Genomic DNA, 12,465 nt, shown 5'->3' on the forward strand with positions numbered 1-12,465 from the left:
ACTCTATATTTTATTCGTGAGGAGAAAGCAGAATTTTTGGCATAAATGGATTGACATAATTATGACGATATTTTAAATTTAAAACTTCTCAGACATCCTTTAACTAAATAAATATCACAAAATTTCAAAAACTCAATTTCAGTCAAGATTAAAGGTCATAATCGTTTATTGAAGAGACGGACGTGACAATTGCGTAACGATCTTTTGGTATAAAGGGGCTTTTATTACGTAGTTATGACGACATGAATTTAAATTCTAAATTTTCCCGGGAGTCAATTTCGCAGGGCGTTTTAGGGAAGTGATGGACAGACATACGTGCCAGTTGCGTAAGCCTGCATATCGACCAACACTTTCTTTTTCTTTTTGGTATATTTTACTCGTGGTAATGAATATATGCATTTTTTGAACAATGGCGGGATCGCATTAGGCCGAGTGATCAATCAAATTTGACGCTGATACGGCAATTTTGCCACTCTTGGAAACTATTTATAGGCAGAATTTATCAAGTTCTAGTGGTGCCGGAGTCCGAGTGAGAAAGTCGTTTTTATTACCATCCGGTTGACCTTTGACCTGTTACCGAGTGGGAGTAAAAAGAAGTTAAAATTTATGATGCTCCAATTTATTTAGGGAAATTTTGTTATGAGGAAGTATTCAAGTTTGTGTTTTATTTGAGATGTGTACTCCATATATATTTTTTGTAATTTTAAATTTAATATTTTAATACAAATTTCATATTTAATATTCTAATAAAAATTTTAACATGTTTCTCAAATTTGAAATTAATTTATAAAAAAGTTTCCCTAATTTTGATATAATTGAAGATGCTTCAATTTATTTTCGGATTATAATTATGAGAATGTATTAACATTTTTGCTTTTCTTGGAGAGATGATCTATATTTTGATTTTTGAAGGATTTGACATTTAATTTTGTAGTAACAATTTTAAAATGTTTGCTAAATTGTTAAATAATTTCTTACCATTTTTACTCCGTTTTTAAAACTTATATTTTAGACGTACAAATAATTTCCATGGATGTTTTTAAAATTTCCGGTTTTATTTTAGATGTGTCCTCTATTTTTTATTTTAAAAAAATCTGCCATTTAATTTTTTGATTAAACTTTTGAAATCCTTGCTAAATTTTGAAATAATTGCTAACCGTTTTTATTCCGTTGTCTAAATAGCGTTCTAGATGTACAAATAATTTCCATAATTTTTAAAATGTGCCCTTTTATTTTAGGGGCATGCCTTACATATGTTTTTAATTTTGTAATAAAAATTTTAAAAGGCTTGCCAAATTTTGATATAATTGCTTACCGATTTTATTCCGTTTTTAAAACTTACATTTTATATGTACAAATAATTTCAATATTTTTTCATATTTTTACCCATAATTTTTCAATTTTGGTAGACACATTTGTTTTTTTTGCAGGGAATGAGGGGATCTGACAGCTATCACAATTTTGGAAAGATTTGGTACATTTATTTTAAGGGTATGACATACAGACTTACGGATAATACAGAGTTTACATTAGTTAGTTTTATTTACAAGAATGAAACCTTGTTTTTGGATCAATTTATTTAACGATTTAGTTAATTAATTAGTTAAATATTTTACTGATTGATTATTACAGCTAAATATAAATACTGTAGATATAGATTTTGGCTCACTAGGGATACTATCGAGGTGTCAAATGAGGTGCGAAGGGTTGATTTTGGTAGGAAAATGTGCCCAATTTCTGACGAAATTTGAAGGAATTTCCCCAGAAATTTAGAAAATTTGCGGAATTTAAATTTAAATTTTAAATTTGATGTTAAATTTGTAGAAATTTTGCAAATTTTGGCAACCCTTACCTCGCCTGACACCTAGGTATGATCCCTAGTAAGAACTATGTAATAGCTGGTCACGTTCTGACCGCATTAACCCTGGTGCTTGTTTTTGCAATAGTATACATCCTTGACATGTGTTTTATTCAGAGGGCGGCTATGTATTTACGAAAAATCGTGGAAACATAAAATAATAGCTGGAATATTTTTATCTAGACGAGGTAGGGAACACATCCATAAAGTTTGATCGTGAGATAACAAAAAATGAAAACGTTGAAAATAAATACATATCCGCTCTCTGGTCTTATTTCAATATTTTTTATGAAGAGTAGAACGGAGCAAAAAATGATATTTTTCTTCCATTAAAATGAAACTAATTAGCTCATGATTATCATTGCATACGTACTTTATCCTCAATTCCTGGGCTTATCTTAAGTGAGTAACCAGGCGTATAATTTGGTGACAAAAATAATTGTCGTCAATTGTATGTTACAAATATTGAATAAATCTGAAAATTAGAATTTTTCATTTTTTACATCATATTCGAACTGCGTATTTGCATGAGGCAAAATCATGTGCCACAAACTAAATATTTATTATCAAAACTTTCTGGTTTGAAATTGTCGGTGAAAATTTTGGTGGTTTTTCAAAAATTTCAATTTTTTCCACAACATTTTTGTAAACACTAAAGTATTCCAAATCATTAAAGGGGTGTTTTGTGATGTGGGTGGAATTAGGGTACTCGTTTTTACAAATATGGTAATCCGGTATAATCCGATCCGACCGGATTATCCGGCCGTTTGCTATAACATGGATCCGATCCGACCGGATTATCCGGCTGTTTGCTATAACATGGATCCGATCCGACCGGATTATCCGGCCGGATACTGTAACAAGGATCCGATCCGATCGGATTACCCGATCGTTTGCTATAACAAAGATTCGATTCGACCGAGTTATCCGTTCGTTTACTATAACAAGGATTCTATCCGATCCTATTTACGGATCGGATCGGATCCATGTTATAATAAGCAATACAAAAAATTCAACCGGATCTCTATTCACCCTAACTTTTTACCCTTAGTTTAACAATATGCATGCATGCACCCTTCTGTAACGAGGTGATTGTTGGTCGAAGTGTGACGATTTCCGGTCACGAATTTATTGTTTATTCTGTTTCGACACGCGCCAAACTTTGTCGCCTTCGGGCATCGTGATGGAGCGCCTCTTCGCCCAGGCGGACTTCTTCGAGTCGGCGCTGCTGCGGGGGTGGTTCGCCATGGAGGAGGAGGGGCCAGGACCGGGACCATCGGCATCGTCATCTCCGTGGTCAGCAGGATCCTCGGAAAGCTTGGGGGTTGAGGTGGACGTGGACGTGGAGGCGGCGAGCGAGGCGGAACCCGACGCCTCCATCGCGGTCAAGAGCTCGCTCTCCCATTCCTGCTCTTTCCTCTCGCGCTCCATCCGGTCCAGTTGACGTTGGCGGTTGAACGTGGTAAACTCTTCGGCGAGAGGGTCAAGTGTGAATTCCTGCAAATTAGGGGTATAGATTAGAATTTGAATATTTGCGAAATTATAAATTGGCAAATTTTTGGAGGAAGTGGATATCTTGCAAAGTATAAGAGTGTAATATTTTAGACGTAGTTGTAGGCAAGTCTTTCGCAAAATGTGAGAAATCCTGGAAATTGCGGTTTAAATTAGAGTTTTGCTGTAGTATGGGCAAATTTGCGAAATTATATATAAAAAATTGGCAGATTTATTGAAGAAATTTCCAAACAAATTTGAAGTCTGAGGTTAACAAACAAATTTTTGTAAACTTGTTCAGAACAAGTCTCCTTATTTTGTAAAATTACGGTATCAAACGCGCGGATTTTACGAGTTAAGTACTAGTGATTTTCAGTGGCGAGCTGAGTCGTTGACGTGAATAAGCCTGAAGAGCAGGTTGGCTGCGAGAGAAAGTGCATGTAGGAAGAAGATGTGGAGAAATGGGGAACGAATAAACCGAGATCAGGGGCCGGGGAGAGAGAAAGTTGGAAATTCCCTCGCCACCGCCATCTCCCAGATTTCTCAGGATTTAAGGACTAACTTTCTCGGGATATTGATTTTGGATACTGCTTTCTCCGCGAGAAGGAGCGAAAGTGGTGATGGGGAAAAAGGGAAAGTTGCCCGTCTCACGTTTCTTCTCACTCGGAGAAAGTATATGCTTCAGGATTGGGGGAATTGTGGGGCAAGTTGAGAATTACGGCTATTTCTCATCTTATCGCTGGAATTAAGGTGGTGTAATTGATGATGTGGCATATAGATCTTTAATCTTTAAATCCGAATTTCTAAAATGGCGTCCATTTCACGAGTTTTGTAATAAATTCAACTTTTCATACTTTAATGTACAGTTCATTTTTCGGTACTCAAGCCTTGAAGTTGGAAAAGTAGTTTATTTATTTGTCATTTTTTTTACAATTTCCCTTTAAAATTAATAAAATCTATATGTTTAAACTTTAAGATTTTGAAATTTGCGGATTTATTTTGGAGGAAATTTATTGTTAACAAATGGCAAATTACTTAGAATTTTTTTTTCAAATTGAAAGTTTTGTAGTATCAAAAATTAATTTTACATTACAGTATGAAAAGTTGCATTTATCTAAGCGGGGTCTTTAAGCTTGGAGTCTGAAAGGATGCCAAACTTGACTGCAAAAAATTGACAATTGCATAAATTTTAAAATTTTGAAAAAAATTAGTAATTTTGTTAAGAAATGGGACCTAATTTATTTTCAGACATTTAATTCTTATTTTGTAGGCATAATTTTTATTCCTTGAGTTACACGTGCTTTAAGACCTTAGATAATTGCAAGTTCCTGAATTACGCGGTTAATTCTTTCCGCACATTTCACAATTTTAGGTATAATAAAGCGATTTGTAATGTATTTATTTAACCTAAAAGTGGCACGCATTAATTATTTACTTGCATAATAAATTAGTTTAGAACTTACTTGCTCACAAGACGGGGAGCTCTGAATTTCTCGCAACGAGCGCTGTTTAGCCAGACGTTTCTTCTTCTTGTGCAATGGTCGACTTTCCACGATCATTTCTATAAATTTATAAATTAAGGAAACATTAAATTTTACGTATATTTTTCAAAATAATACGAAAATAATGCTAGGAAAACCAAAACGATCTCGAGTGTAATTGGTATCGGCTATGTAATATGTATTGGTATTGGCTATGTAATGGCAATGTAACATTTCGAAAAGTAGCGGGGTAGATAGGCACCTGATAAAAATCGGGACACAATTATACATAATTTGGTAGCCAAGAGGTTAACAGATGACTTTTGCGATATGTTTCGTGGGTAAATTTGTGACCAAAAATCCCACCGAAAGTTGTAAGTGAAATGATGAAAATGATGCAATTTTAAGATATGCCAATGTTTTATGAATGATGCAATGACTTCGCCGAATATTTCTGGGAAGATTGTACCCCCATTTTCCGTTAAACAAAAGAAGGACAAATGTTTATGACTCATACATATGCAATACTTCCGGGATAAATTTGCGGCCAAAAATTATTAGGTGAAATGATGCTATTTTACGATACGCCAAATTTCTTTACGAAGGTTACCTTGTCGTACGCCCTATATTTCTGAGAAGAGATTATACCCACCGCCCCCTCTCCCCCATACACATTTTCTTTCTTAAAGAATAAAGAATAAGGAGAGGAATTTGACCCGATGGGAAAATCGGGATCGATCAACTACGCCTTACAAAGGGAGGTAGGTAGGCAGGTAAATAATGAGAGCTGTAGGAAACTGATGAAAAATTGACATGTGACTACTTTTGATCCGGCAGTGGAGTAATTCACCTAATCAGAATTAATGTAATGGGGCATTGAATAATTCGAATCGATCATTAATCTTTTTCCCCTCGAGAAAAAAAAATCTGCTCTCTTTCCTCCTCAAACCACCACCACCACCACGCGTGAATTCCTAGTAAGAAGAAAGTACATAATCAAGCTGTGAGACCAGGGTGGCGTGTTTTTTGGGTGAATTTTTCCGCAAAACACGTGGTTTTTTTGGAAAGAAAGACACCTATCAAAAATTTGAAGTTTGTCCCAAAACATTTTTTAAACGAGTAACACCACAGGACAAAAATTGTTAAAAAAAATATTTTGGAGTAGAATTTTGAAAGATTTTTGTTAAAAGGGAGATATCACGGGTTTGATGGAATTTAAGATAAAGTCTGAAATTTTTGCGTGAATTTTTTTATGGGGCATGCATAAATATTTGTAAATTTTATTTTTTTCCTAAATTCATATCCGTACCCTGTGCGGATATGAATAGATTGCCTCAGTTTGTAGCCAACATATTTTTCAATTTTTGTGTTTTTTTCGAAAATTATAGGTGGTTTTCGTAAATGCATATCCGTACCCTGTGTATAATTCCTTGTGGAATATTATAAGCTACAAATTAATTATGCCGTCTAAACTGGTTTCTAAAAATCGCAAAAAACCTTCGAGTTTCGAACCGTCCTTTTTCGCCTGATTCAGACTGGACACATCTCAGCGGAGGCCTTGTAAATGAGCACAATTGCATGAACGGTAGACTTAACGTCTGTGAAGATAGATTGCCTCAATTTGCAGCAAAGTGGAGAACATATGGGTGAAAGCAATAAAGTTATTCTCTCCTTGCATGCACCTGCCAAACGTGTGGAAATAACGGCTTGTTCTCTGGTCACAATTGAAGCCTGCGAATCAATAGATAGCTCGCTGACGGACGGACGGTATCAACATGACCCGATAAGCACGTGGACAGAAAGAAAGTGGTGAAAGTATACCCGAGTAGAAGTCATAGTGTCGAATTCTGCAGTAAAAGTAGGATGGATATTGTATTTTGCAAGCTTTTTTGCATAGTCCTGCAGAATATTTGGATAGGTTTTTATTATTCAGAACGGTATATATGTGCATAATTATGCATTGTTTTCTGTAAAATTAGCTCTACAGAAAGTATTTCTGAGTAAATTTGGACTAAATTTATGCAAAAAAAGATTAAATTTTTACACGTTTGCGTGTCTCGTCCAAATTTTTCGGGGCATAATTTTGCTTGTAAATAACTGGATATCCGCTACAAATTCGAAGAAAGGTGGACAAACCTGTAACTTTATGGTTTGTGTATTAAAATTACACCCTTTTTTATATGCATTTCTTCTGAAGAAAAGGATTTAATTATACAACAAAAATGTTATCAGATTATGAACACTTATCGGGAATGGTTTTCGAAAAAAGTTGGAATAATTCCTCAAAATTATGAAACACAGACAAACCGTCGTTTTAACCATGTAACTCATGTTGCTCGGGGAATCATTCCTCCAGGAAAAATATGTTTGGCGAGTGAGACTGATGGATAGAAGAAAATCGGGGGAAATAAATAAAGGGAAATATATATATATGTTACATACCTTCCAATTCGAACGTTGGATCACAGTTTAAGTGCCCCTTCTGCAAGAAATCAATCAAACATTGTGTGTTTACATAAAAGAACTCTCCGCCTCGTGTACCCTAATCAAGGAGTAGTTTAGTCTGGGATGAAATAACTCGAGGGAGGGAGAAAGTAGGAAGAGAAAGTTGGTCACATTTCATCATTTCCAATATTTCAATGTCATTTCTACTCTCAAAGTAGATGGCCTTTGAAAGCAGGGAAGGGACTTTTTTTCGCTTAAGGTGCTATTGGATGAGGGATTTGTTGGAGTGTCAATTTAAATTCAAATTTTTAAAACTGCATGAATTTCATGACTTTAAAGATAAATGTATTTTTTAACTTTTTGTACTTTAATGTAAAGTAAATTTTAGGTACTACCTATTTTTTTAAATTGTGAATTATTTTTTAAGGAAATTTATTTTTTTAAATGCCATATGAGTTGGCAATTTTTTTTTAACTTTTTGCTTGATAGTTTTGTAATACCAAAAACATTAAAATATGAAGAGTTAAAGCATATTAACGCTCATAAATTCATGTCATTTTAGCCTGTAAGAAATTGAATTGGGGTGGAGTGAGATTTAAAATCTATGCAAAATATCAAATCGTCATCCAATGGCACTTTAAGTTCCTTAAAACTGACGGAATTCTTGCCCTAATTTTGCAGCTTATAAAAAATTTGTAAATTGTACGAATTTTCAAAATTACATGGACACTAACAAGATATAACATCAAAAATCCTCATCCAATGGCACCTTAAGGGGAAAGCTCAACTAAGCAAAATCAGCCATCCAGGCAGAAATGATGATTATGATGATGATGCCAAAGTCTTTGACAAATCAATGTTCGTGTCATTATTTTCGATACGAACTACATAAAGCTTTCTCTCTTTGCCTGTCTGGCTTATTATTTTTACGGGGAAAAGATATCATTTGGAAAAAAAATTCTTCTGACTTTGACGTTGAATTTAGTTAATCACCTTGTTTTTCAGGTTTATTTTCCTCAGAAAAAATATATCTATCATTCTACATAGAGTTTTCAGGTTGTGATGAAATTGAGATTTTCTGTATGGTTTCAACCGCAGCGACGGCGGAACAGAGGTTGGGGGACGACAGGGTTTAAGGATCCAGTACATGCGGGTTTTTGAGTTTGAAATTTTGTGACTCAACTTTTACTTTTTGCAAATGGCGATTTTGAAACGTGTTCATCGCCATGCGTTTTTTATTTAAAAAATGAAGATGTTATTGCATCAAAAAATCGACCAATTTTAAATTTACAAAGTTAGAAGACTAGAATTTCGATTTTTTTCTTCCATGAGAAAATATTTAATTTCTACTTATTATTTTTCGTCTATTTTATATTTATTTTTTATCAATTTTAATGAAGGAAAGAAATCAAAATTCTACACTCGTAACGTTGTAAACCTAAAAATTATGGATTTTTACATGCAATAAAATCTTCATTTTATAAAAACGCACGTAGGTGGGTACGTTTCAAAATCGCGATGTGAATATATGGAAAAAGGGAAACTTGAGACTCAAAAATTCGTCCCCACTCTATGTTCCGCTGTCTTTGCTGTTGAATCCATACAAAAAATCTCAATTTCATCACAACCTAAAAACTTTAGCATGACAACCATAATTTTTCTAAGAACTGATTTTGACGAAACCACGATAATTATGTAGCCTAACATAAATAATTAAACACGTGTTTCCGGATTTTTCATCATGCTCAATTTAAACAAAGTTCTATGGTCGGGGAATTAAAATTAAGCACATTTTAAAATGCATTACTGATGCAAAAATGTACTTAATTATAACGCCTCGACCATACGTAATGGTGCACGTGAGAGAAAATGTGCATTTTTATCGTGAAAATTTTGTTGTGAGGGATAAACATGCAAATTTTCGGTTACGGATTCCATCATAATTTCGAAATTATGAAAAATCATGAAACACGTGCTTAATTATTTACGTAAGGCTACATAATTATCGTGGTCTCGTCAAAGTCTCATCGTATTATGAGGACAAATTTTTTGTAAATTGTCCCCGCCACGTGTTCCTGGGCCCGTGGGTAGGATTTGTAAATTGGTGGGAGGCTATAATAGCAGAAACCACTCTGGCTGACTCACCGGTGGTACGAAGACCGGATTGGTTTTCATTTCCAGGACAGCATCAAAGCAAACGTCTCGCATGATGGGTTGATTTTGAAGACTTTGTAAACAGCGCACTCTTTCTAAGGCATCAACCTCCAGCAGCTGCAAAGAAAGCGAAAAGAGGAGAAAGTGAGTGAAATTCTGTCACTGCGAAATTTCGATGAAAGGAAAGGAGCAGTGTTTCGGGTGAAAGGAAGGAACCCCTTGGGAGAAAGTGGGTTCTTGCAGGGGAATATTTTGTCCTGGGAGAAATGCAAGGTGGGAGAAATTAGTTCCCCGACGCTACAAATAGTTCATATGGCGGGTGGCTAAATGGCGCATATTTCTTGCACTTTCTCCCAATTTCTGGAATTATATTGCAATTTCTTGCACTTCACGTTTCTTGCGTTGCTTTCTTCCCAGTGCAAGAAATCTAGTAAACCCGCGAGAAACAAAATACTAGGTGAAAGTAACCACGTGCAAGAAATAGGTGGTTTCTTGCAGATGAATATTTTGACCTGGGAGAAATGCAAGACGCAAGAAACTTCTTCTCGCCGCTGTAAATAGTTCATACGGCGCGTGACTAGATGGCGCACATTTCTTGCAGTTTCTTGCAGTGAAGGAAATGTGGTGAAAGCGAACCCCTGGTGAAAGTAGGGAGGAGGAGGAGGCGATGAAAAAGTACCTCTTTGACCAACTGGGTAAACTCTGGGGGCCATGCGGAAGGCCATTTGGGCGTGGCTGTGAGGTGCACGAGACGAATATCTTTGTTCGAGTAGTGCGAATGGATCTCGTACGGTCGGCGCCCTGCTGCCAACTCGTACGCCACAATCCCCAATGACCACCAGTCCACTGCAAGTATAATAATTGTAATTAGTTAAATATTTTCTGTATCAAAATTCAGATTTTTTTGTCGTATTTTTGCAAATTTTTCAAATTTGCATAAGAAATTTTGAGATCGAAGAGAAATGAAGATTATTAAAGAATTTTCTGTACAAAATTTAGGGATTTTGTCGCATATTGCAAATTTCTCATAGAAAACTTAAGGGCGTATTGGTCCCGACGTGGTTGCAGGGAAAGAACGATTATTAAAGTATCTTCTCTACAAAATTTTGGAATTTACATAAGAATTTTTGACTTATTTAGATATTTCTAGTGTTTTTTGAATATTGTAAATTTATCCTGGAACGGAACACGCGTTTTGTGATAATCAATCACCACTTGACTAATAGGATTAATAATTAGCTAATTACTAAACAAATTAAGCTGGCAATTTCAAAAAAAAAAATTAGAATATTTTCCCTAAAAGTTTATTTTAGAATTTTTTACAAATGCCGAATTTAAGAATTTCTGACATGCATTAAAAATGTGTCATTGAACTAACCTAAACATTGACACGTGCTTTTTGACACGTGTTTTTACTTTAGAAGATCCACGCCAAAAAAAATATTCCCCGAATTATAAACTTTAACTCGTGTTTTTTGACGTGTTTTTTGACACGTTTTCTATTTTAAAAGATCTACGCAAAGAAATAATCCCCGAATTGGGGTATTTCTCACTCAAATTCACTATCTAATAAGTAAGATGCGTTCACACAGTTAATAATAATAATCGTAATACCTGCAAAGTCGTATCCCGGCGTTTCGTCCACGGAACATGCAAAGATCTCGGGAGCTACATACATAATTAAATTAAGTTAAATGAATATTTAAGAAATTGATTAAAAAACTAAGGCTTAATCCAGCACTAATCCATTATCTCCTTCCCACTAATCCGGGCAGGATCACATTATCATTTCCCTCTTAATCTAGCGAAGCAATATTCGCCAGTGGCGGCAGAAGGTCTGGGGACATTATCATTGTAAGATAGGATCGAGGAGGGACTTATACACAGGATTTTTCTGAATTTCTGGTGGGACAATGTCCCCCTGTCCCCCCTCTTCCGCCGCCACTGATCCTCGCGATCACATTATCATTTCCCTCTTAATCTGGAACTTACCCATGTACGGTTTCGTCCCACTTTGTGCCGTGGCGAACTTCTTGCCTTCCTCGAGCTTCGTGGCGACGTTAAAGTCGGCAATGTGCGAGTGGCCTTGCTCATCGAGGAGGATATTATCCGGCTTGATGTCCCTGTCCGAGAGAAGAGTCATTAGTGAGTAAATAAATATTTAAGCGGGACAAGGTTACGCAAAAAACGGATGGGTTTTACCCGCTTTTTATGCCATATTTACGGTTAATAACGACACAATTCACGCATGCCTTGGTAACATCGTAAATTCAGTAAGCTTTCAAACTCTTACCAAATTTTTGACATATTTCGGAGGATTTGTATTTTGTAGTTTTGTATTTTTTATTTTGTATTTTGTGCCCATAATTTGTAATTCCAAGGCTATTACAACAACAAAATGCCGCATTTGTTTTTAAAAAATCGTGAAAACCATGTATTTTTACAGCTATAAAAAGTTACAATCTTCACCAAACGTGTACTTCCGCATGACTTTTGTACGTAGATTCTCCTCGTTTTGTGGCTCTAACACCCCCCGGAAATCTAAACCTTAATCTCAAAAATAGCTCATTTCCACAAAGATTTTTACCCCCTTGGTAAAACATGGAGGCGAATTCCAAGATTATCACCACAAATCTACCCACTACGCTACGCTCTATAAACTACCCGCCATTAAATTATGTAACCCGTCTCCGCGGCCACAAAAAAAAATCCAGATACAATTAGTCCACCCGGAAATTAAGCGGGATTAAGATTGTTCATTTTCTCATCGCATTTTCATTTTCATTCGAGTGAAAGTAAGTGAGTGAGTGAGTAGCGAAGAGCTGAAATGGATTAGGGAAAGTTTTCAGGAAATTTTTATAATTTGACCGACTTTGGTTAAGCCGTAGTTTCTTTTTTCGTGTGGAGAAAAGTTGTCCGAAGATAGATTTGACTTTCTCATTAAGAGGAAAAGTCGAGATTTGAGTAGAGTTTTGTCCGTTGAAATGTTTTCACCCGCTTGGACAACTTTGAAGAAAGGAGAAGACAAGAGGATCA

At 35.5% G+C, this 12,465-nt stretch overlaps 1 protein-coding gene across 1 annotated transcript in view; it reads right to left on the reverse strand.

Moving 5' to 3' along the window:
* Nucleotides 1–2,467: 2,467 nt before the first annotated feature.
* The window catches only part of LOC110856903 (serine/threonine-protein kinase 32A), a 66,356-nt gene continuing 56,358 nt past the window's right edge, over nucleotides 2,468–12,465 (reverse strand). Inside the window, exons 7-13 of the mRNA XM_022105492.2 lie at nucleotides 11,422–11,552; nucleotides 11,044–11,097; nucleotides 10,109–10,275; nucleotides 9,421–9,546; nucleotides 7,273–7,312; nucleotides 4,813–4,910; nucleotides 2,468–3,355 (exon numbers count right to left, since the gene is read on the reverse strand). Of these exons, the coding sequence (XP_021961184.1) occupies nucleotides 2,987–3,355; nucleotides 4,813–4,910; nucleotides 7,273–7,312; nucleotides 9,421–9,546; nucleotides 10,109–10,275; nucleotides 11,044–11,097; nucleotides 11,422–11,552 (985 nt within the window). The 3' untranslated portion in view covers nucleotides 2,468–2,986. The remainder of the gene's footprint in view (nucleotides 3,356–4,812; nucleotides 4,911–7,272; nucleotides 7,313–9,420; nucleotides 9,547–10,108; nucleotides 10,276–11,043; nucleotides 11,098–11,421; nucleotides 11,553–12,465) is intronic.

This window comes from Folsomia candida, unplaced genomic scaffold (genome assembly GCF_002217175.1).
Source record: "Folsomia candida strain VU population unplaced genomic scaffold, ASM221717v1 Fcan01_Sc017, whole genome shotgun sequence".
Lineage (NCBI taxonomy): Eukaryota > Metazoa > Arthropoda > Collembola > Entomobryomorpha > Isotomidae > Folsomia > Folsomia candida.